Source organism: Alligator mississippiensis, chromosome 3, assembly GCF_030867095.1.
Source record: "Alligator mississippiensis isolate rAllMis1 chromosome 3, rAllMis1, whole genome shotgun sequence".
Lineage (NCBI taxonomy): Eukaryota > Metazoa > Chordata > Crocodylia > Alligatoridae > Alligator > Alligator mississippiensis.
In genome coordinates, this window is record NC_081826.1 from 240,896,866 (window position 1) to 240,923,009 (window position 26,144).

Here is a 26,144-nt window from a genome sequence, read left to right on the forward strand (position 1 = left end):
TACGGCCCTGGAACTGTTTCATGTACCTGGGTACAGGTATCCAACAAGGACAAGAAAGTCAGTGAGTGATTCTTGCCTCAGGCCTTTACTAACACCTATGCCTTTCTCCAGTCTCTTTGTGTCTTAAGACTCCACCAAAGACTCCAATTATTCAAGGACCCACTGAAGTCAGGGTGTTACTAGCCACCCTCTCTGGCCAGGTGAAGAAGCTGCCTTTTTAACAGATCTGCTTCATTTTTCAAGCAGCTCTTCCACTCTCTCTGCTATTCTTTCCTTCCCTCATTTCCCTTCCTCTGGGTTGCAGTCATAGTTAGCAGTAAGGGGGAGAAGGTGTGGAAAATTTTATTCAACTTTGCCTCAGTAGCAGAGTTAGTGCCACCATAACAGAAACAGTTTCTATAGCTTTCATAGAAATTTAGCTTGGAAAGAAAACAGAGAGAACTACCCTTCCTGTTCATCAAAGGTGAACCACAACAGAGGTTTAGGAAATGCCAAGAAGGCTTAGAGGGGTGGGGTTTGATTAGAAACTGTCAACTCAAAAGCAGTCACCAGAAACCAAGGAGGAAGACAGGGCAGGAGAGTTAATGAGGCAGGAAGACAGCATCGGAGAATGCGCCTGGGCAGTTTTGTCAGTTTTTCTTTTTGTATTTAAGAGGAATGTGCAAGTCAGAGGAGTGAGAGAGCATGAGATCAATTGCCTTTTTGTTTAATTGTGAAATGTGAACAGTACCCACTATGTGGGTGCACCTCTGATGGCATGTGATGTTTATGGTGACTGTTTTCCTGTAGCTAAAGGTACTTAAAAACATTTAACCATCACATGACATTTCAAAAAAGACTCATCTTTAAAAGTGTCTTCTGAAGAAGTTGGCAAATCTATTACTCCCCCCCCCCCCCCCAAAAATTATGAGGTTTTCTTATGCGTTGCTGTGTTCAGATTAGGAAACTCAATTCAGCCATGAAAGTAGGACATTTGTTTAGTACATCCTGATCCTGATCCTGATCCAGTTCATAATCAGGCTAAACCTTCTACCATTGTCAATGATGGCTTTCTTTTGCCTGTAGTCCTGAGTTCCTAAGCCTGTAGTTATCAATGAAAAGATGCCCATTGACTTCAGTAGATTTTGGAATAGGTTACATAATTACCAGTGCAGAGTTGGACCTAAGGCACTAAAAGCCAGATTATGCCCACCTCTGAGTGGATATGCTAGAGGAGGTTTGTCCAACTTCTAAAGAGCCAGGGGCCACACACAACACAGACTGTACCAGAGCAAGCCATGCCTCCACCTCAGGTTGCATGCCATGTGGGCCTCCTCCTGCTGTACTGCGCATGCATGCAAGTTCCCCTTTCTGGGTGCCCCAGCCTCATCCTCAGTTCCCTGGATGCAGGCTTCCTGCTATGCCATGTTGTGTAGTCACCCTAGGTTGCACCTCCACGCTCTCTGGGGTAGGGGTAGGGGTAGGGGCAGGAAATAGAAGCTGGTGGTGGGAGGAGCCCAGAGGCTGGAGTGATAGAGGGAGCAGTGACCCCATAGGAGCATGGGAGTTCCAAGTAAACCCCTCAAAGGCCATATGTGGCCCATAGCCACCAGTTGGACACCCTTGTGCTAGAGTATCAAAGGATGTAAGAATCCTCTCTCCACTCTTCTAGGAATCAACCAAAATTTTGTTGGACTGTGCAGTCTCTACTCATTGTAAGTGATTTGTGGGTGCTGTCTAAAAGATGACAGGTGAACACGGGGTTTGCCACCCCTCCAGCCTAAAGCAAAGAACAGGTAGTAGACTGCACATTATCCAGGGATGCTTTAACATACTGGCTTGGCCATCACTGAAACTCCCAGAAGGAGTCCTAACAGAGTCACTAGCATCCTCTCATGCTCTCTGCACCCTGGGAGGTCCAGTCATACCCTTTTAATGCACAGGGAGCTGCATCCCCTATGTGGCCTTATTCTTAACACTGTCATCAATGTTTTCAGTTCCCTAAACTCAGGTTCTGGCAAGTAAATAGGGGAGGAAATGGTAGTCAACTATTTTATTTTAAAATGTGTTTCTTCATAATCTCTTAAACCTACACTTATTCTACTAATACATAAAAATCAATTGTTATTCATGTCTGAGGGTGTTGTGTCAAACATTGTGTTCCGTATTTTACATTGCATGCAATTTTAAAATATTACCCTTTCCAGTTTTCCTTTGTGCAGCGGCTGCTATTCCCATGCTGTTGCCTTTGTTGCTATGTTTTTTTGTATGTGCCAAAGACTGATTGGTTAATACTTATGCTATTGGTTCAGCTGTTTCTGTGGTGATTTACATAATTTAATTTGATTGGTGGATTTTACAAATAAGATGTGATTTTTTCCATCATCTCATAATATGAACTTAGGTCACAGCATTCCAAAGTATTTCAGATAATTAATTCCCAGTACATGTGTATGATGATGCAAATATTATTTAGGAAGAAATAAACCTAAGAATGCTTTGGTTGCAAATGGCTACGTGTCATCTGGCCTAATCCTTTCTGATATTGAAGTCAATAGAAAAACTTCTACACATGAGGCTCACTCATTTTAATGTTGTAAGATGCAGTTTATGAGTACAGTTCTGTGCCTATCTGTAAGAAGAAAGAACTCTACAATCTCTTAATAGAATAATATTGTATATTATATTTGACATATATGAAATTATTGTACATAGGGATACAGAATGTTTTAAATGTGATAAAACAGATTACAGAAATATCTCAACTTTGATTGTATATGGTTGTCAATGATGAGATGCAGGGTGGGCTAGTGAATAGAGCTCTAGACTTAAATATAGTAGACCTGGCTTTTATTCTGGGCCCAACTACTATCCTCCTGGGAGTTTTGACCAAGTCCTTCTCTCTGTCTGTTCCTCAGTTTCCCTGTCTACTAAGTGAGGTTGATGGCACTGCACTCCTCTGCAAAGTGCATTGAGGCCTGCTGGTATAAAAACTATAGAAAAATTGGCTACTGTTATTGTGACACTATCAGTAAGCATGACAGGACCTATCTTGGAAATTAGTATGTTTAGAATCTGGGGAAACTTACTCCACAGTTTAAGTATTTGTTACTCACAAAGTTTCAACAGAGAATCAATATTTTACGTCTCTTTTAACAAAGCACTTTAAACTTAACGTTTTAACCCTGAAAAGCTCAAAACTGCCTTTAGTTTTAAAACAATACTCAAATGAGTCCTTTTTTTTACTATATAGGAAACTGGTGACTTTTAACCACTGAATACTGAAACTGAATACTGTATGAATGCTGTTGTACACAGCTTCATAAGGATTTTTCCAGCCTGACCAATGGTTATTTTAATGACTTGATAAATAGCATCTGTTTTAAAATATTAATGCTTTATTGTACATTATTTGAACAATGCAGAATTACTGTGGTCTATCACATAAATACAATCCATTTCACATATAATGCAACTTCTCTTGCATGCAGAGCAAATAATTTTTAAAAAGCCCATCTCTAACTCTCATTGTCCAGATATTTGGTACAAGCTGTCATGAGTTTTCAGTTTCCGTTACTGTGTTCCACAGAGCCCACTAACATTGGAGAATTTTGTTTCAAAGAAATGTTTCAATTTTATGTAGATATTCACTGTCATCCAAAACTGCTGCTTGTACAATACAGTTCACACACACCCTCTACAAGGCCCAAGACAGCAGGCTTTTGGAGTGAAAAATTATGAATGCTATAAAGGAAATAATCTATCCAACAAAACCACAGTAAGTCTATGAAGCTTAAGTGTAAATGTGGCCCAAAATTCTCCTTATATTGGATTCATGTGCAGTCTCTCAGCCTCATGTGACAGATACACAAGTCGCACTGAGTGGGTATTTCACCTGATATATCCCATTGTGTGGAGCTTCAGTAGGTATTGGCAATGTGGGAGTGTATACGCAATCCACTCAGTGCAGTCCACTCAGAAAAAATGCAGGATTGTTTCTGTGCTCGCTCTGCATATTTTTTCTGGCACACTAATACTAGTCCTGGGTTTTGACTGAGTTACATTCAAGGCAGAACCTCAGAGTGAATTGGTCAGGGTGTCTGTAGTCCACATTTGTGTTTCTTGATTCCAGTGTGTGCTGGTGCCACTATTTCTTCTGGTGCAGAAAAGAAAAAATGCTTTGACATAAAATAATCTGGGCTCAAAAGTGAATGACATTGTAGTTTTCATTTCTTTGGCCAAGTAAAGCTAAGAAAAGCAAACAAGTGGGTTGTTACCCCCTGGGACACAGTTGATCACCATGAGTGTTTATTAAATAATAATAAAAATAATACATGGTAATATGTGGTAATACATAAGCCTTCTGTTTCTGTCCAGCTCTACACATCTGTCTTGTTTGAGATTAGGTTTTTGTGTGCATCTATTGACTAATAGGACACAATTAATTTAATTATTTTGCTGCCCCTTTCATTCATTTACATGTTTTATATGTCCCCTTCTTTGAGTGAAAGTTACGTGAGAGCATGGGGCTTCTGAGGTATGCATCATTCAAGCTTGCAGGACATTTAAACTGTTCTGTGACTATCAGCTTGGTAGAATGATGAGAGATAATAAATGTCCCAAAATGTTCATACAGTTATGTCTGGATCTATGAAGGTATAATGGGGAAACTAGTTTTATGACATCTTTTCTGTTATCTCCCATTACTAGACAAGCATCCACAATTTTCCTTGAAACAATATTCTACTGTTCAAAACAGGGGTAGCCAACCTATGGTACACATGCCATAAGTATCATTGGCAGCCTCTGTGTGTAACATGTGGCAGATAAGGGAGGGGGTAGACAGCACAGCAGCAGATAGGTCAGGGAGCAGAAAGCAGAGCAGCACATCAGGCATGAAGCAGAGAACACAGTGGTGAATAGGGCAAGGGAAGGGGATTGGAGTGGCATTCAGAGAGGGCTCAAGGCTTAATTTGTGTCATGCCTGTCAAAAAGGTGTCCCCCACCACTGCTCTAAAAGAAACAACTGAGAATATTAATCCTGATATGAAATTGAAATTTGTATTCCTTCAGTCTTATCCTGTTACTCCCATTAAACATTTCCTTTCCATGCTTTAAATGGTGGCAGATGATTATCATATCCCTGGCTTCCTGGAAAGTATTGCTTCTAAGCCAAATTATATTTATTATATTTTTAATACTCATAGTATTGTCTCCAAAATGAATGTGTCCATCTCATTAATCATGTTATTGTTTCTTACTCAATTCCTTCCAAAGTTGTTGACCTCTTTGTGGCATTGAGGTGCCTAGAACTGCACTATTATTTATGTAATGTCTCCCCAACTCGTTGGTGTTCAAACCTCTTGAGCTAATGGATCCCTTGTCCAGTTCCCCAAAGCTCTTAAGCCTTCTGGAAAATATTTAGTGATTTTAAGACCTTGTTTCCCATTTCTTTTCCTTCAATCTTGCTGGTAATGCTGTATGAGTACTTACTCTTTCTTGGGGGTTTGAAAGCTAAACCGAAACAAAAATATTCACAAAGGACTAGATAATTTCTAAAAACATTTTCTAACCTTGTACACAGGCCCAAACAGAATTTAAAAACATACAGGCAAGCCTATCCCTTTGATACAGTTGTGGATACACATATAATGGTTATAGTGGTATCCAGTGATACTAGTATAAACCAAGGGTCAGAAACATTTTCCAGCAGGGGGCTGGAATGACCCAGATTGAGTCTGAGATGGTCAGGCACTAAGACCCAGTTGCCTCCACCCCATCATGGTCAGGCACTAGGACCCAGCTGCCTCCACCTCTTCTGCCTGCTGCCTGGGTACAGTGCAAGGCAGGGAGAGCCCCCTACTGCCACAGCCCATGCTGCCTAGCTGCCAGTGGTACAGAGAAAGCTCCCCCTCCACCAAAGCCCCAAGCACCTGACTAGAGCACCGTGCATGCAGGGAGATCTCCCTATCTGCCAAAACCACCAGTGATTGGCTGAGGCATGGCATGGGCAGAGACCCCCGCCACTGAACAGCTCTGTGGCCTCACAGATTATAGATTGCCAACCCCTGGTATAAGATGTTCTGGTACAACTCTCATGTCTCCATGGTCTAATAGTGGTCTAAGGGGAGCAAAAACAATGTAACTTAAACTAGTCTGGTATATTTCAAAGTGAAAACACTTAAATTCTATTTAAGAAATAACTTAATGATATCATCCATAAAAGTGGGTGAAATCCATCAGAAGTAGACACACACATGTGCGCACACATGCACACACGTATGAACACTGTCGTTTAATTAAAGTTACAGCATATAAGACTTCAATGATATTCCTATTTCCAGTTCCTCAGAACTTTCTGGGGGGTTTCTGTTGTGGATAACACATTCCATATGTTTTTCTTAGACTACTCTGATTATTTTTAGGGGACTAAGTGGAAACAATTTACTTTTCTGAGTTATGGAAAAATGAATTTAAAAGTTTTCCATTTTGGAGTCCATTTGAAGATTTTGTTCGTGCATATAATACCAGAACAGCTGAACTTTACAATATGAAACATTCTAATTGACTAGAGTTAATACAGAACTAAATTATTTTCTTAAGATGATTTAAAGCACTTAGTTAGAGGTATGATTATGTTTAGAATAATAATGTTAGCTGTAATGCTAAGTTACAGTTCCACCTAATGTTAGCATATACATTTTCATCTGCCTAATTTTAAGTATAGAATAGTAGTATTGGGACAGACCTTGCCCCACTGAAGTCAATGGCAGAATGTTCCTCGTGTAAGATCACGTCCATGAGGAGCCATGTTATATGAACTGTTCCACTAAGCCCATGTCTACATAATAACCTTTCTGTACTTGACAGAAGCTCACTCTCATGTGTTGCGCTGATCCATGTGGGCGGCTGCCTAAACCAGAAACAGTATAGGCATGTCCCTGCTGATTAGCATAGGGGTGGGATAATTGTTGATATCACTCAGCAGTGCTAATTAGCACACCCTAACTGTTGTGCAGACATGGATACAGTGCAGCCAACACAGAGCAGAACAACATGCTTGAGGGAACCACTGCCTTACATAGCAATGCTACCATGTAGATGTGGCCTAAGAACTAAATCCAGAAATGTTGTTGAGTTCCCTTGATTCATTATGAAGTCAGTGGTAGTGGCTCAGAGTATCAAGCCCTATATTAGAATTACAGCTAATATCTGTGGAGAAACTTTTCTACCTAGAAACTTTTCTCTGCAGACATACTTCATTGCAGATTTGTACTGAAATCTCTTTGCTCCTGTGCAGCATGGGAAACCTTTGTACTACACATCTTGTAAACTCCATGGGAGGGAACCATTGTTCTGCACAGCTTGTAAGCACCACAGAAGGAGGTTTTTGTCCTGCACAGTTGGTAAGCTCTGTAGGAGGGCACCTTTGTCCCGCACAGCTGGCAATCACTGCAAGAACGAGTTATGGGGACTCCAAGCTCCGTTAGTGAAGCCAACAGAGCTTGTGCATCCTGCAAGCCCAGGGATGTCTGAGGAGGGAGCTTGTAATCTCCACTAGCCAAATTGCTCTGATTTTTTTTCTTGAAAAAAGGAAAGGTAAAAGGAATTGAACAGCATTCATAAGTATATGCAGAGAGAGACACTTCGATTATTAGTTGGTCATTTGCTCGCACACATTTTTGTACGTACATTTTTTAAAACTTGAGATGAACTTGCATTTTATTATTTCCCACTCAGTTATATTTCTAGCATATTTAGCTCCCTGTTTATTAATTTTCTGTCCTTACTAGTGTATGCTTTACCTCCAATTGAATGTATCATCTGATAATTAATTTAATAAATTAATATGCAGTTTGCTCATTTTTCCAGATCATTAATAATTATGTGTAAAAGAAATTAACCTAGCACCAATCCCTTTTGCACCTCCCTAGATGCCTTCCCAATCCCCTGCACTGATATTTGTCATTATTCATTGTTTATTGTGCTTTAGCCAGTTTTCAGTCCATGTGACAGTGTTCATTTCTGTGCCAATTTGAATTAACCTTATAAGTAAATTTTCATAAAACAGTGTACAATATGCTTTACTTCAGTCTAGATTCAGCGAGTCAGTCACCACTGCATTGCTCCAATAATGCCAGTATAATTCTATAGAATCAAGTGCAGTGTTAAAATCTGTATCTATTATAGTTTAGATATAATGCATGCATCCTACTTGGTATCTCTATCCCTCTCTATAGTTTATATACCTGTAACTATACAACAGTCTAATAATACAGATAAAAGTAACTACAGCCCACCTGAATATTGAAAATTAGAATCCATTGTGAGTGATTCCTGAGTCTGGCAGCATACTAGAGTTGGCATCCAGATAAACCTATACAGGAAGACACTATAGTGATAACTGTAATTCCTTTATCCACTAATTTTTATGGTATTCAGTCAAGAGAAGTGGTCAACTGTGATATTTGTTCCAGATAAACCTATGCCTTTTTATTCCTAAGGTTTCTGTTACCCAAAAAGGTGCTTTCAGATTTTTTCTTTGACTGTTGATCAATTGTTTTATTGACTTGAAGTTTAAATTTACCAGCTGTTAATTTCTCATGATTCTCTTTTAAAAAATTAGCACCACGTTTGCTTTTTTTCCCCCCAGTCCTCTGGTACCTACCTGATTCTGCATGAGTTTTCAGAAATAATTGCCAGTAGTTCAGCAAGTTCATTAGCTGATTCCCTTAAGACACTGAGATGCATGTCATCCAGACCTGATGATTTGTATATTAAATTTTTCCAAGTATTCCCTTAACTGTTTTTTTATCAACAGCTATATTGACAAAGTTTTCATTACTTCTAATTGTCAATATCTCTTGTTTTTGGTTTTGATAGAGTGATTATAAAAGCAGTTCACCATCTTAGCCGTTTTAGGGTAATGGATCTAATGTATTAATGGAGTTGCTATTTTCTTAAGTATTCTTTGTCCTTCTAGAATGCAGTATTTGTTAAAAATAGATATATAAATGTAGCTCTTCCTTTTGCCTTTTATTCTTTTGGCTATCATTAAATCATTTTGCTTTTTACTGCTTTTATCTTTTCCCTAAAATCCTTAACTGACTGTTCCTGTGTTTGTTTGGAAATTGCCCTGATATGCTTTCTCCAGTATAGATTCCTTTCTATGCTGAGGTCTTTGAACAGTCCCTAATGCAGCCATGTTGGCTGTCTCTGTTTCTTTGTATTTTTTGAATGCAACTGTAGTCTTAACATATTTTGGAGTGTTCTGCCTCCCACACTAAAGGGTTTTCATATGTCTTCTCATTACACGATGCTTCTTAGATTTCTCGGTCCCCAAAGAATTTATTTTTCAAAGGCATTATACTTCTGTCTTATCAATTCATTGCTTAGTAATGTTGAATTCAAGTAGTTTCAAGTAATTCAAGTAATCACATCTATCGAAATTAATGGGAGTTAGGTCTATAAATGCCTTGGAGGATCTGGGTCTTATACAAATGCTTCCTATTATCTCATGTTCCCAAACAACTCTTTCTATTTGTAGCTAGTATATTCTCAGTGGCTTTTCATATAGTTAGCTTAGGTTCATCTAGTATACAGCTGAAATATAAGAGACCTTCATTCCTCTCTGAGTTGATATGGAAAGGATCTTAAACCTCCTGTTTCAGAATTAAACCAATCTCTAATTATTGGGAATTAAGATGAGACTTTCATAGGGAAAATTACCCCATATCTGCATACTGTTCTTCTATTTTCCCCTGATGCACCTGATGCTGGCTGTTGTCTAAAGTATAATACCAAACTAAGACTAAGTGGAACATGCCCCCCACCCATGGCAGTTCCTGTGTTTTTCTGACCTGGGATAAGTCACTTCAGGATCAGATCCACAGACGTATTTTACACACCTAGATATCAATGGCATTTCAGCAAGAGTTTAGGCATCTGAATAGGAGGTAGACATCTAACTGCTTTTATGGATCTGGTCTGTATTATATCGAGACCTCAATGTCATATCTTTAGCACAAAGATAAAATAGGAACCCACATTTTTAAATTATTTTGAAATGTTGATATAAAAAGCGATATAAAAAGAACAAACAATACATTGGAAAGGATTTATTAAGATATCATATTCTCCACTTCTTTGCTTATGAAGTTGTCCTCTGTGTAACACAGATATTTCTTTGATGATCAGTGTTGAGCTGCATTTTATCACTCGACAGATGTTTCTGTAAGTTTTTTAATGTATGCAGGTTCCTGTGGGTTTTGGCTCCTCAGAAGTTGGTCCCCTAATTTGACTCACTCGGTCTCCTTCATTCCTGGAAATTGGAAGAAGCATCCAGGTTCTCCTTTATTTAACAGTCAATGCTATCCTTACTCAAAGCACTTTAACTGTGCTATTCATTTGGTTTCATTAGAGCTGAATAAATTTCAGAATTTCTGTCCTGTGAGAAAATTCTGACATTTCAACATTTCTGAAAATAGGACAAAAATCTGACATTTTGATTTTATTTTCAGAATGAAATTTAAAAAAATAATTAACTCAGACATGCAAAAAGTTTTCACTTTGACATTCAAAATTAAAACATAATGATTTGATATTCCTGAAATGAAAATGTTTCATTGTGTATTATTGACTCAGCCTGAAATGCTTGGCCTTCAATCAGTTTACCATTAAACTGCGTTCTCCTCACACTGGCACATTTCCTTCTAGGGAATATAACTCATGGACCTGAGTCTCTTACTCTCCCCAGTGAAGTAGGCTCTCTGGCCAGATTATATTTCTCATAATGCACCCAGTCATATAACATTGCACAACACTGGCCAGAGGAAAACATGCATCATGGGAGGTATGTCTGGGAAAGAAAGATGGTGTGAGCTGCAACTCTGATGCACAGGAGGACAAATGCAGATAATGTTTTAGCGACTTGATTTGAAACAAAATATTTGGAGTCAGTTAAACACTGAAATATTCTGATTCAAATCAAACCAACCTGAAATGAGATATTTTATTTCACTTTTCCCAAAGGAAAATAAAAAATGTTCAGCAAAAATTTCCAACAGAAAATACATATTTTGCAAAACAGCATTTTCTGTTATAAATTCCTGATGAGCTCTAATACTGATTTTAAAGATATTTCTGACCTACAGTGTGTCCCTTCTCTTTCTCGTACTTACTCTGTCTCCTACATCAATCATCTTTCTCGGTGTTGCTGTTACATTTGTAAGAACCAAAGGGACAAATCTATTATTCCCACTGAGTCATTTTGTATACTATCTAGCTCATCCAATCCACCCCAGTCTTCTTGCATAAATAATGAATGTGCTGTCTCATAGCGTTAAACTTGTAGGGCTCTCCCTAATGTAAACGTGAATATCTGAGGACAAAATTTAATCTTTAAAAGTCTGTGATGGACCAGTGTTGATATTAGACAAGCTGACAGGTTGGGGCCATTTTTCTTAGTGTAGTATTAGTCAAGCAAGGAATCATCATAATCCTAGAAACTAGACAGTCATTGTAGTGATTTTATCACAGGGAAATTGTTCATACATCAATAAGACTGCTACTAGGAAAGAGAAAATAAAAAGAGAAAGTTAAAATTGCTTTAGATCATTATCATCAGCATGTCCCTCTAGATTCAAAGCCTGAATTATTTTTGGAAAAGGGTGAAATAAGAGGGTTGTTATTGGGAAACTTGCTAAGATAATCCTAGTCTTTGTGACATTAGTGAATACAAGTCTGAAATCTACTGAGGAAATGGGAGAGGTGTATGGGAGAAGCAGAGATGGCAGGGAAAAAGGAGGAAAAACTGTTAAAGCCTGTTCTTAAGCTTGCCTTTTTCTTTTTTCTTTGTTTTTTGTTATGTTTTGTTTTTGTTTTGCTTCCAGAGATGACTTTTCACAAAGGAAAAATGTAATTGATAAAGAACAAAACAATATAATATTCCCTCCATGCAATTTCAATTAAATCTAGGACAAAAATGTTAATATGGATCTTGGCATATATAGAAAGAGAGCGGTACAAATGAGAATGATCATGTCAAAGGTGCATGTCCACTTTGGGAAGTGCTCATGGAGCTCCATGTAGAGGTGGAGACTGATCATCCATAGAAGTTCAATATGGTATTAGGATATGCAATGGCATGGGATGCTTTTGTGATCCCGGTGGTTATATGAGGAGGATTGCTCGTGCAAGAATGGTTAAAGAGTATCTGGTAAAGAGGTGCCTATATAAATGGCTGCAGAGAGAAATTGTTCTGGTGCAGGAGGGTGTATGTCTGTATGTGACGGTGATAGATCCCATTCTTTGTTGGAGATGTCATATTTGTATGTAAGGCTAGGTAGTGTGGCAGTTTTCCTATAAAGCAGTGATTCTCAGTCAAGGTGCCATGAGATCCTTTTAAGGGTGCTGCACCATATTAGCCCTGCTAGCTGTGCAGACATGATTCACATGATAAACCCAGCAATTTCAATTATGAATCCATAGTGAAAAAATATTCTGATCTGTTGTGGTCATGCTGAGTTCTTTACAACAGAAAGATTGCTGTATTATTTTTCTGTAGCCAAAAAATGAGTGAAAGCTGGCATTTTCTGAGGGGTGCCTTCGGTCTAATGAGGCGTGCCTCAAGTCTAAAAAGGTTGAGAACCACTGCTACAAAAATTGCCTTTTGATTGGAAGATATGTGCAGGGCTGTAGATTGTGGGTCTTTTTTTGTGAAAGGGGACTTTTATCTTTGTGTTCCAGTGAACTGTCTACATAAGGGGTATCTGTACAATGGCAGGAAGTCTTTGTAGGATGCAACTGTAGTCAGCTATCTATATAAGATGTGATGGGTTGTCTGTAGAAAGGGTGTCCATATTGTGGGATATCTGCAAGATGTAATGGATTGTCTTCATGTAAAAGGTGTCTATAAAAGAACAGCTGTTTTTGGTGCTGAGGTATTTTTTTATATAAAAGCTACCTGTGAGAAAAAATTTCTATGAGATGTGTACAGGGAGAGAGATTTGTGTGTGATGTGGATAGTCTTTGTATAAAACATCTCTTGTGTGGTGGTTGGGGTGTATTTCTGAAGAACTTCTGTGAGGTTGCTGGTTGCCTTGTTGCATGTGGGAAGAGATACCTGTGTGTAATATGGATTGTCTCTGTATAAATGATTTCTGTGAGTGAAGGCAGTATATCTGTGTTAGAGGATGTATACCTTACGGTGAGGTGTTTCTGTGAAGGTTGTCTCTGAACGGAGGTGTCTGTGTGAGGCGTGGTGGTGACTGTATTAGAGGTATCTGTGTGATGGTGGACTGTCTTTGTGTAAAGAGTCTGTAGGGGGATAAGTGTGTGGGGTGTCTTTGTTATCACTGCTGTCCCTTGTCTCTGTGTGTTGCTGCAGGGGCTTGGGATAGGTTGTCTGTATATCAGCTCCTCGAGGCACCACTCCCATTCTGATGTCACCCACCCACCCCGCATTATAGTTTTCTCCTCTGGGCAGGCCACGGCCATCATGTCCTTTATTGTTGTAACTCCCAGATTGTGATATTGTCACAAAACTGTTGCTAGGCAACAAATGTGGTTACCAGGTCTCAGCGAATAGCTGAAGGGGAAAGCGAAGTGTTGCACCATTGTAGAGTAACCATAGCAATGACCTACTATTACAGACTAAAGAATTATCATTAACAATGTTAAAGTATCAAATGGAGGCCCAGGATCCAGAGACTTCCAGGCAGCATCTCTACATAATTGAGTTTTCCAGGAAGAGACCCCAACTCTTTCAAAGCACTTGGATCCTTACTCTGGGAGGGTGCCTTTTAATATTATTTTTATTTTTGTTTTAATAAAATAGGTCTCATGGGGTTAAGGGGACACTGGTAATATAATAGAAGCCTGTTATGGTAAAAAAATGAAACAGGTGAATTTTTATGTAGAGGGAAGGGACAACAGAAACTGCATTTTCCTGCCCCAATATAGTGTACAGGCTTATATAGTTAAAGGGATTGGTTAAAGGGATGTATTATCTGTTTTTAAAGCCATATAGTTGACTGCCTCTTTAAATGCATGCCAAAAGATAAGTGAGAGACAGTGGAGTGGAAACCATTACTCCTCACCTAAAACCTAAATATGCTTTTTTTCTTAAAGTTAGACCTAATGGATAAAGCTGCTTTAAGGTTATTGTCCAGGGACATACAGCTGTCAGTCAACAGCATGTTTTTGTTTTCAATGATGCTGAGAGGACATCAAATGATCACTGTTAGCTGAACTTCATCCCTCTCCCCACTACATGGAGTTTCTGGGAATTTACAAAAAGAGCCACCTCTAAACTCTATAGATCAGTGGTTTTCAGCCTGTGGTCCACAGACCCCTGGGGGTCCACCAAGGATGAAGATGATCAATCAAAAGTATGTGAATACCCACACTTACAATTCAAAGGAGGCCACACCTCCATTCAAAATCTCCAAAGAGCTCTGCACCTCCATTCAAAATATTTTAGGGGCCTGCAAATACAAAACAGTTGAAAACCGCTGCTGTAAAGCCACGTTTCCCAGCCTTTTCCAGCCCAAGGCACACATACATTAATAAAAAATGTCTGCGGCACACCTGTTCAGGCTTGCCTCATCCCCATACTTGTGTGCTCATTGTAGCTCATTGCTGCAGCAAAATTCCGTGACACAGATGTTCAGAGGCTGGCGAACTGCGCATCCCCCACAGCCAGCACATGCTCAGTAGATGAATGTCCTTCTGCTTGGCTGGTTCTCTCCCTCTCCCCCACAGCCAACATGTGCACAAGTCTTCTGTATCTCATCCACACGGCTTATTCATTAGCTGCTGGAGAACTTTCTTCTTGTTATTCCAAAATTCTTACAGAACACCAGGGATCTCTTTGCAGCACACTTGGTGTGTTGTGGGCCACTGGTTGAAAAACCACTGCTGTAGAGCAAGGAAATGGCATCAAGACATTCCCTGGGCTGTGGAGGCTCTGTGACAAACCAGAAGTTCCTAACTACCAGGGGATGAAGTGAAGCACTCAAGTGGCTGGGGAAAGGTTACTTGGCCAAAGGCATGAGTGGAATGGCAGGGGTTTAGCGACCCCAGCTTGGGGTCCTTGGCCTGACCTTTCTTGCCAGGGGCTGCCCTGAGGAGGAAACCAATAAGGAGAAAAATTGCAGGTGCGCCAGGTGCCTGGTACCTTTGTCTGCTTACTTTGCTGTTGATCTGGTATCATTTAGTACAGCAATTCTCAGTCTTTTTCACCTTATGTCCCACCAGCCATTTTATCAAAAAACCCTGGTCCCCACCATGATAAAAACAAAACCCCACAAAATTGCATTGTCCGAGATATCTGCTGATTTATCTGTTTGAAGTGCAAACAACTGATTTTTTTCCAAATGGGCAATGAGTTGAAGTCCCACCTACACGACCTTCAAGTCCCACCAGTGGGATGCATCCCACTGGTTAAGAAACACTGATTTAGTAGATGTTTAACTAAATGGCAGTTACATTTTAGTTGCACATTGTAACTAAATGTCCCTCCTGGACTTCATCTGAGAACCCTCCCCCCCCCCAATGACCACCAGGGGGCTTCTGAATGGTGACACTTGGTGCTGGCATTAGCAGTGCCAGTGCTGCTTGCTAAGGGCTCACTTCCCCGTGCTGGGCTGAACCCTGGACCAGCTGAGCACACAACTGCCCCCAGTGAATGAAACCGTGCTCTTTGTGTCTTGCAGGTACAGAGAGGCACGAGCTCACGTCCTGGAAGAGTTTTCCATCTATTTTCAAGTTCTTCAGTGAAGCAATAGAAGCCAAGACCAGCTCGGTGAAGCCGGCCCCGACCCGGCGCTCCAACAGAATCAGATACGAAGAGTTTTAAGAGGCGAAAGGCATCTTGTCGCTGGCTTGTCTTCTGCAAGCAGTCTCCCAGCCCCTCATTAGATTGTTTTCTTCCTAGAGCACAGGGTCGTGATGTATACATCTAAATAGCGTTTTGCATTATTTCTAGATGAGTGCAACTGTCAAAGCAATATGGGTTCACTGGTTGTGCTTCCTGTGGGCTGTAGCTTGGATTTCGTGCTGCCCATCAGTGCGCAGATTAAGGCTGACAGCAGTACTGCACAGTGCAGCATGGTGCAGCTCTAATTGCCCTGACATAGCCCTGCACCGAGCTGATGCCAGAGTTTAACAGCTTCTTCGTGGTCCTATAGCCTGTAGGATTTTGGCTGCTTCCTTCCAGGAGGTCACTACTTCTTTTTTTATGATGATTTGGACAGGAGCAAACTTGGGGCTTTATGCGTTTAAAAAAAAAACACCCCAACCAATAATGATTGCTTTTAAATGATTTATCCAGGTAGATTTTCCCCCTCTCCCATTCTTTTCCTCTTTCCTCCCCCCCTAAAATAGTCTGTAGCCTTTTAAAAAAGGCTTAAGACACGTTTTTAACAAAATAATGTTCTTGTTTGTGCTTTTATAGGGTTTATTTTTAAAGCCACAGTGACTCGATTGAAATGAAAAAAGAGGGGGGAAAACACAGCACAAAAATGATGAAGTAGCCTCTGGAATTTAAAGATATATTGTTCTCTGTACCTCTAACAATCTCTTTTTTCCCCTTCTACTTCTGACACCAGGGGAGAGACTCTGCATAAAGTAGCTCCTATGAAATATTAAATTAATGAACAGCTATTTCTGTGGAGGAACGTCTCTGAATTTAAAATCAGGTTGCCAATAAATCTGCACGTTACAAAAGAGAAGGACTACTTTTAAAGCAGCCCCTTCCGATGCTGTTTCTGCTCAAATCTTTGGCTTGGGGCTGTTAACGTGCCCATTTTCAGAGGGAGTTTGCAACCCCCGATCCGTTTGAAATGGCAAACTGTGCTGCTTGATTTAGGAGCAGTTGTAACACGGAGTAAAAGCCTGCATTTTAAAATTGACTTGCAGAACTCGGTTGCTTGATTTTAATTTTTTTTTTACTTTTATTCTAACAGAATGCCTATTTTGAGAAAGCAGCGTGTCAATTAGAGAGAGACACGATTTTGACATTTTGAACGATAAGAAACTGTACGCGCCGTCACCTTTTCCTTCTCTAGGACCAAGCGGTAACAACTTTCTTCCTGTGCCGCTGATCAGAAGAGCCCCGTTGGCCCAAATGTATGGGAAAGTCCCTTTGTATAAATTGTTTCTTTTCCTGGATCAGTGGCCTTCTTTGTAGATCTCCACTTGCTTATGAAAGTCCTACCTTAAAATGCCAGTGGCTTTTTATTATTATTATTTTGCCAATTCAGCAACGGTCTGGACCGCACTGTGAAGCCGGATAGCAAAAAAACCCCAAACAAGTAACGAGTTAATGATTTCTGCTGATTATTTTTAATTTAGAGATGCTTCAGTTTTCATATTCGGATTTTTTTAAAGGTTTTAATGCCTCGTTCTCCTGTAATTCTCCCGCTTTTAAATGCAACCAGGCCTAAAATCCATCTGGTATCCCTTTCTTTCAAGCATTTGCAAAAAAAAAAAAAAAAAAAGGAAGAGGAGGAAGAAAGTTCCTGCCTTATATGCTCATCCTGAAGTGTACAGCCAGTTCCACAGGACTGAAATCCTCAGAAAATCTTTGAAATTCCAGACCTCAGAGGGAAGTGTTTTTAGTAATAGGAGCTGATGTCAGCAACTTTTAACTGCTAATGTCTGATAAGCAACAATACATGCCTGATACCGTGTCTGGCGTGCAAGGACACTAATTAGTTCTTAGAGTTTTGATGATGCTAAATTGAAGTGATCTTTTCTTCAGTGCCCGTGGCTGCCTCGCCTCTGATGCTGTTAGAGCAGGAGGCGAAAGGAGACCAAAATCAAAACGGTATTTCACCCCACTGCCGTGTGTCTTCAAACCCAGGGAAGTCAGCATCTGCCACATGGGTTTGTAATATTGACCCCTTTCAAATGTAATCTTTCCCATTGCAGAGCTGCAGGGAGGAATTCAGCCCGGAGGGGAGGGCGTTGCTGTCACAATACAAAGTGGGTTTACTTTTTTTCTCTTTTTATTTGTTTAAGTGTTCACTGTGGCTTTGGGTGAGTTTTGGCCGGAGCAACCGCAGCGGTCGCCGAGCCCGAGCCCTCCGCAGTGGCAGGAGAGATCCTTGCGGGTCTTTCCATTTTCCCCGTGACCTGGTCCCCTGCCAAGGCAGCTGGGACACGCCGAGGACATGCACCAGCCCCTGCAGGGGACCTGCAGTCCTCTCAGCACCTCTTCTTTTTTTCCTCCCCAACCTTTGCTTGTAACAAGAGTCAATCACTGTTAAGTTGCCCGCGAGCGCTCTGCCGGCTCCTCCCCACCCCTGGCTGCCTGGGTCCTCATCTCTCCCTCTTCTAAGTGGCCCTTTACACATGTGATCCCTGGGGTAGACCTCAGCTCGGGGAGGAGGGGGCACTGCGGGCTCCAGAGCTTCCCCAGCCGGGATCCCCGCCTGCAACTGACCGGGCTCCTCCACCTGTTGAGCCGGGGGTGGTCGTGCAGGTCTAATGCTGCTCCCTGCCTTCGTCGCCAAGGAGTTGGTGGTCCTGGCCTCCTGTCCGCTCGGGGCTGGCCTGCCACCCGCCCAAATATCTGTGCTGTGTCCCCCCCACACGGGTTTGCACTGCTGGCTTTGCATGTCACATTTGAGCTCTGTGCTTGGGGAAGGGGGTGCGGGGCGGGCGGGAGAGGTCCTGGAACTGACACGCTTTCCGCTCCGGGAGCGCGTCGGGGGTCGCCAAGGTGCCAAATATCACCAGATCGATCTATTTTTTTATGTTTTCACGAAAAAAGCACTGTAAAAAAAAAAAAAAAAGATTTGTACGGTAAGATTTGCCCTTTTTCAAGTCCCTTTCTGGTGCCCTGGCCCGGCTTGTTTTATTGCTTCTGTAAAGAGCTGCAAAGCACAGGGAGTTCTTATGGACTGTATATTTCTGTTTACACTTAGAACAAAAATAAAGATGCTCTTTTTTTTCTCTCTCTCTTCTAAAGTGCCGTGGTGGTTCTTTCCGCAGACTCCCTGGCATGGAGCTCTTTGTCCGGTAGGCTTCCTTCAGAGGGAACTAGACATATACCCCGAATGGTGCACCAAGGGAATCCAGAGTATAAATCGAGCAGCTGAAACTCTGACTCTGTCGATAATTGTGTATGGCCGAACACCAGCCCCCCTTGCCTGCTCTGAACTCGCGTTACCTATCACTATGCAAAGAGAGTTTGCATAAATAATAGCCTCTCTCGGATTAGATTTTTTTTTTCTAATGGAAGTGGGTGATCCTTTTTTTTTTCCTCTGGAGCAATCTGCAAGTTGGCAAATATATTAGCAACTAATAAATGAAAACGCAATGCCCTTCTCTCCTCCCCCATCCCTAAAACGAGTAAGTGTAAAAAAAACCCAACAACCCTTCATTCCCTTCTTTTTTTGTTTGGCTTGATCCTTACAGTAAAGGATATTTGGGAATAAGGGACGAATAATCAGAGGCTAATTAATGTCTTATTATTGTATCAAAGCCGCCTGGACCCCGGAGTCAACAGAGATATTGGAGAGAGGAAGTTCCTCTCTGCTTTCTTGGTTAGAAAGCAGCCCCACGAGTCGGAGGCTCACGATTTCTGTGAGGGCACAAGCCTGTTCACCTGCCTTTGCTCCCACGGCCCAGCTAAAGGGATTCCCATTAATGATGCCCGTTCCCGTGGCTTGCCTGGTTTGTGTTATACCACACACCTGGGCTTTGCAGTAGGTGAAGCCGCCTGGATCCACCCATTGCATCTAGTGAAAATTTCCCGTCGTGGAAACGGGGAGAAAGCTGAAAGAGACCTGTTATGCCACCAAAGTGTATTTCAGCCCCACCACCCCTCAGCCTCTCTCCATTTGAATGCGGATTTCTGCCTTCCTCGTACTAGAGCGACTAAGTGGGAGTCTGTTGAATTGTTCCTCTTCCTTTTAACTGATATTCCATTAATCTCTCTCTCTCAAAAAAAAAAAAAAAAAAAGACCAGTTTGAGGCTAGGGGAAAAAAAGAGTTTTAATCAACACCTAACAAAGCTTCACCCCCTCCTCGCTACAGAATCAGCTTTGTTATCCAGTGTTAGATTGGAAGAAGCAGTCTTGGACTGTCCTATATGTGAAGAATGTACGCGGGGAGGTAAGCTGTTGAAAGGGGGAAAATAACACAAAGTCGATTAACAGTGTTTCTAGGCGAGATGAAACCATCAAAGCATTCCAGCGTTTATCTCCAAATCTGTGTAGTGTAAAAAGGTAACAATGATAGTCTTAAACCTCACTTAGGAGGGATGAATGTTGATTTAATTGATTCATTTGGATCGATGTTTTTAAAGTTTCACACCACTGATCTTTCATGTAGTGATGTCTTTAACAGTCAGAGGTCTGACATGAGCCTTCTCAGATTTCATCACTGGGAAGCTCCATGACATCTGACATTATTCGACAGACTGAGGACTGGTAACTTTGGGACCGGGAGACCCAAATGCCAAAAAGATGTAAGAGCAAGGTTGGATGCAAAGGGGGCTTATTATTTTGTCACAACTGAGCCCTGGATCTAAGGCTATCAGAAGTCTGAGATCCCCACTTTTCACCCAGATCTTACATCCGATGGGGAAATTTAGCACGGCTGTACTGGGAAAGAGAAAGAGGCCCTGCTATTACCCTGTGCCCCGACGTGCGATGTGCCTGGTCACACAATCCAGCTGACTCTGCGCGAGCATTTAAAGTTGGGGGAAAAAAAACTTTTCGTATGAAATGCAGCACTCCATGTGGATGGAGCTTCCGCTGTTTATCTGCTACTCAGCACCTTGGATCTAGACAGCAGTTTAGATTTATCCCCTTGGTCTTGATTAAGGGAAATATGGGGCTTCCAGACGATCCCTGCGAAACATCTGCTTTGGTCTCTCTAAGAATTTCCCTCCAACCTACAAATGGAAGCTGCCATAGCCAAGATAGTCCTGCAATGCACTGTTTTCTAGCTACCAAATTAAAATAGCCTTCCAAGAACTGTGCAGTGTACATTTAAAACTGGCATGCATCTGAAACACACATATATATAACATTTGTTATAAATTATGTCGTAAATTATGTTGAAATAGTCGACAAAGCGTGAAGAGATGAACTCGAGAAACTTTGCAGGAGATGGCATTTATCGTGGTACCATCGCAATGCCACAAATTTTCACTTTTCTGTTCCATTTGGGATTGCATGTGCTTGTGAGTATTTCACTAGATCAGTGACAGCTCTTTATTTGCATAATTATATGCTCTGGTCTGAAGAGAAAACTAACCCCCAAATTTCATGGGTCACCAAACTGCGACAATCAATGTTTTATCACGTATGCTAAGCAAAACCTAAGAAGCTATATGAAGTTTCTTGGGGAGTTTTTACTCCTCAGAAAATTAAAGATTTTGTGCCTCTTGAATAGATGCAAAATCTTTCCAAGCTCTTTGTCACTGAATTCCGTTTGAAGGCAAAACTAGAGATTAACACGTAGATCTGGATTTTAGACCCACCAGCATTACTTCAAAGTGGGGTTAGACAGCCAGGTTTATTGCATTGCTAAATTTCCCCTGTTTAAGTACTGTAACTCAACGTTGTAGCTTCAATAACAAAAATGAGGAAATTCAGACAATCTTGAGACTTCTCAAGTGAATAGTAACTGGTGGGTTTGATTTTACATGTTCAGCAGGCTTTTATTCCTTATGTGTTTTCTCCCACCCGCACTCTGTGTGCCGGCGCACACACGCACATACTTTTCATATTTATGCTATAGATATGACATAGATATGAACAAAATGATTTTTTCTGTGCAACAGGATTTGTTCTGGGCCATCAGCTGCACAATAACCGCATGCTCCAGTTATGGCTCACTATGCATTTCAAACTTGATAAAATGCATTGTTAGGAAGAAGAATGGGATTAGTGATGAACGCGAACCCCCAGTAAAAACTGATAAGAAAAAAAGGGCCAAAAATACAAATGCAGTTAGAAAAAAACAGCTCTTATTTTGATTTAATTTTAAAAAAGAAATCTGCATAGTCCCGGAGCATCGTTCAAACCTGTAGACAGCCTGCGAATCTTGGTTGTTTATGAGGCTTAAAAAACGCACAAATAAGGTTTAAATATGTGTCTCAGGCCGGAGTAATAGTGACTACGTGTTGTGGCCCTGCTGTAGCGATTGTGGTTTTGGTTTCATACTATGCGCTTAGGTTCCGTTAGCTATTGGATAGAAAATGCGCTTTTAAAGGGATCTCTCTCTCTCTCTTCCCCTTTCTTTCTTTTTAAAGATACCTGCGCATTTCTGGTAACATTCCTCGTAATATTTCTCTGGAAATGCGCCCTAGAGGGGCGATCCAGGCAGGATCATGTTAGAAGAGCAGATGAGAGCTGGTCTGAAAAGTTGCGCAGCTCTGTTACAGGGGCTTTCTGATCAAGAGCGTCCCATGATTGCCACTAAATCCAAACGAGAAGCCTGAGCTTAAGGACTCCTGTCCCTGGCTCTTGACAGCGCTGTCGCAAGGTAGTTTGAAGCAACAGGGATTTTCAAATGCTTGTTGTGAACACGCATCCCGGAGCACCAGCACTCTCACCTGCTTCTTAGCCTGGGAAAAAATAACCTGCCTCTCCGCTCCTTTCAAGAGCTGTTGCACTCGGAGTGGAAGGAGCCGAGCCTTCTCGTGGCGGAACTACTTCAAAGGGCTTCTGTAACACAAATAACATGAAAGGCGGATGAGTGAGGCGGGCGAGCTAGGTAAACCCTCTCCCAGAACCAAGTGGGCAAGCAAGCGCCGAGCGGGAGGCTGGGGGCAGCTGCGCCTGGTGAGGCTGCGTCTTAGATCCCTTCTCAAAACTTCCTAGGGAAATTGATCGGATCGATTACTTGCCCGCCAGTGTTTACCAGTAACATTAAGCAGGGAGCCACTCTCTTCCCCTTACAGGTGCCCGAGCTGATTACAGCTAGCGCAGGTAGATAGAGGGGGATCCCCAGACTGTCATGTGAAGCCTGGCAGAATCAGGGCTTTTCCGCTATCCCCTGCAGAGGCCAGGATTGACCCTTCAGACCATCTTTTGATGTTTTAATCCCTCTCTCTTTAAGCTCCACCTCATCCCGGGCTGTCTGGCCACGTCCTTACCTCCACGTCTACCTGCAAAGTACTCCTCTCAAGCTGCTATCTTTGGCACAGCAGTTAGCTAACTACTCCCCGCGTCCACCCCACATACACACACACGACACCTCCACACCTTCGCTTGATAATCATAACTTACCCAAGGATGAAATATTGCTTTCCCCCTTTGGTAAAGCCCTGGATGGGATCCCTGGGAAGGGCCAGGTCTAAAAATAACTCCCTCACTACGGCTATGCCACTGCTTTGCTTGTACACACTTTGGAGAGAAAAGCCCATTACCACTACAGGGCGCTTGCAAATATTGATCTGGTGGGCGATAGCAACTCCCAGGCGAGCTGTGCCAGGCGCTGAGTGCTTTGCCAGCTGGTCCCGAGTCTTGTTCCCTTTTTTACCAACCTAACTTTTCCTAGGCTTCCCAGGCAGGAGGGACTTGCTGGGTTTACTCAGTGGAGCTCGAGCCATCCACTGTACCTAGGTGTGGTCAAGTCTCACCTTGTTTGCTCTCTGAAATGTACTGCAAAGGTTGTTTGAAATGCCCTTCCTGCCAAATCAGTGTTGGTTTAAAATACTCTTGCTACAGAATAGTAATATTGACACAATAATAATAATAATAAAAATAATAGTAGTAGTAGTAGTAGTAGTAGCACTAGCACGTCCCTATGCTTGGGTATTGCTCGCTGTTTCATTACTGTCCCTGTTTTCCCAGTCTCTCTATGAGCCCAGCTCACAATCGCCTTATTAAGGAAGTGGATGTAAATGAATCGACAAGCGCAATAATCAAACCACTAGCTGCCTCCTAAGGCTGATCGTGTTCAGGTGCTTTGCAAATGTAAAGCCGGATTCCCCCCCCCCCCGCCTCCTGCCCCGTGGGTCCTTACAGAGCAGATCTGAGCCCTGAAAACTTCGAGACTTGTTTCTAGCAAATGACCTGGTGAACGGGACTAGGGTTTTTGTTGTTGTTGTTTAACCCTTCCCTGCAGTGGCTCTTTGTTCCGTGGCGGCAGGCTGGGACGTGGGTGGATGCCTTGCGCTCACTGCAAAGCTTTGCTCCAAAGCTTTACGAAGTTTCTCAGCCCTTTGCTGTGCCTGGCCAGCCCCGCTGGGGAGCTGGTGCAGGGCATGATGAGAGCACTTGCTAAGCGCTGGGCGTGGGGGGAACGGGAGCCGGAGAGCCGGGCCATGCCTGCCCCGCGCCCGCTCCCCGCCCCGGCCGGGCGACTGCAGGCGAAGCGCCGGGCTGAGCGCTCGCTCCTCAGCACCATGGACAGCGCGCAGCCCTGAGCCGCTCGCCCTGCTCCGCCGAGCGGCTCCCCGACAGGCTGCCCCCCCCCCTCTCCCCCCCGCCCGAGCTAGGTCCGCTCCTGGCCCACGTCGGTGCCTGCTCGCGCGGTCACCTCGTCCAGCCCCTGCTGGAGCCGCCCCTCGGGGCTCCCCAGTGCCGCTGAGCCCCTCTTCCCCTCTCCCGCCTGATCCTGCTTGCGCTCTAACCTAGAAACTTTTTGGGCAAACTTCCAGCCGTGTCCTTCCCCTCCCTCTTGAACTGCCCCAGCCAGTGGGATCTCGTACTTTCCTGTGCTCCGGGCCCTCCGTACGGCTCCCTCGAGGCGAGTCTGAGGAGCGGAAACTTTCCCCAGGAGGCAGCCGGCAGGGACACCTGGCCTGGTGCGGGGGCGCTCGCCCGGGGCCAGGGCTCTTTGATGAGCTCTGCTGAGTCCAGGCAGCTTGTTAATTATAGCCCCTGGAGAGGAGGCTCCCCCGCGAGCCGGAGCCCAGCCAGGCTAAGGAGCCTGACAGCAACTTACTTGACAGCTCCCCCCCCTCCCCAACACACACACACACACGCGCGCGCACACACACACACACACACTGGAAGGGCAGGACTTGGCGGAATCCCCCTTCTTCTGCCTCCATTTCTACCCGCACAGATCTCTGCTCGGGTCGTGGCGAATTTACCCAGCACTTTCCTAGCTTCCCCTTCCTTTTTTTCTGTTCAGGGGCTGAGACAGACTCTCTCTCTCTCTCTTTCTCTCTCTCTCTCTCTCTCTCTCTGTCTCTCTGTTTGATCTTTTCACTGTCATTTTAGCAAAATACCTAGAGCCTTTCAGCTTGTAAGTCAAGCTATCTCCGTGTTCGCTGTTTAAAGGCAGCGAGGTGCTCATTGCTTATTAAAATGTTTCACTCAGCTTCCTACTTTTAGTGTCAATCCCTGCTTCTCTGATCAGCCCGAGGTAGCACATAGCGCGGCACAAGCAGGGACCGGTTGTTGCTCACAAGACTCTGACATCCGTTCACATACGAATCTGCCCCAGCAGGGGGGAGGACTGGCTGGAGGTCATTATCGGACGGACAGACAGACAAACCAAGCCACATGCATTGCAGCTGAAGACCTCCTTGCCCTCCCTGCCGGAGCGGGTGGGGGCTGGCGCGGGGGGGCTTGCAGGGGGTGGCGGGAGCCCTGTAGTAAGACCCGCGTAGAGTCTTGATGGGAGTTTGATGGGACTTGCACTGTCCAAGGGGTGCCCTAAAATGCCCGATTCCCCCGCCCAGGCATGGCCCAGGGGCGAGCGGCCAGGGAATCCGTTTGCTCAAGATCTCCCCATGAGCTGCGTGGCTGTGGATGGCTTCCCTGAGGTTCTCAGACAAGAACCTGGCTGCTTGGGATCCTCACTCCTTTTTATTTGGGATCTTCCCGTTTGATTTCCTTTATTTGTTTTTTTTAAAGAAAAAAATACACCTGCCATCCTCTCACTGTAACCAAGTGGCTAAAATAAGACATCCCTTATCTCTGAGGTCCCTTATCCTTAAAGGAATCCCTTATCTCTGCGGTCCGGGCTGGGCTGCCAAGCGGGCTCAGTGGGCTGAAGTTTGCGTTGGTAGAAAGGGTACCTGTTGAATACTCATCATCAGAGGAGCCTTCAAGGAACAGCCATTCCTCCCCCTCACCAGACTGCAGGGGTGGGCTGGCAGGGACTGGGGCAGGGCGGCAGCTTTTCCTCAAAGGCTTTGAAAAAGGGAACGCTTCAGTATTTCCTCGCATCTCATGTTAAGAGAG

At 43.1% G+C, this 26,144-nt stretch overlaps 1 protein-coding gene and 1 long non-coding RNA gene across 8 annotated transcripts in view; one reads left to right on the plus strand and one right to left on the minus strand.

Moving 5' to 3' along the window:
* ARB2A (ARB2 cotranscriptional regulator A) overlaps positions 1-18,945 on the plus strand; it is a 413,000-nt gene extending 394,055 nt beyond the window's left edge. For all 6 annotated transcript variants that reach the window (XM_014597271.3, XM_006264051.4, XM_059725034.1 and 3 more), the window contains one exon: positions 15,696-18,945. In XM_014597271.3, coding sequence (XP_014452757.1) covers positions 15,696-15,838 — 143 coding nt within the window. In that variant the 3' untranslated portion in view covers positions 15,839-18,945. The remainder of the gene's footprint in view (positions 1-15,695) is intronic.
* The window catches only part of LOC109282241 (uncharacterized), a 28,301-nt gene continuing 12,239 nt past the window's right edge, over positions 10,083-26,144 (minus strand). Inside the window, exons 2-3 of one of the 2 annotated variants that reach the window (XR_002089175.2) lie at positions 22,556-22,667; positions 10,083-10,300 (exon numbers count right to left, since the gene is read on the minus strand). This is a non-coding gene — a long non-coding RNA (uncharacterized LOC109282241). Of the gene's footprint in view, positions 10,301-19,965; positions 22,668-26,144 lie in introns of those variants that run through there. The other variant, XR_002089174.2, reaches the window with a different exon arrangement.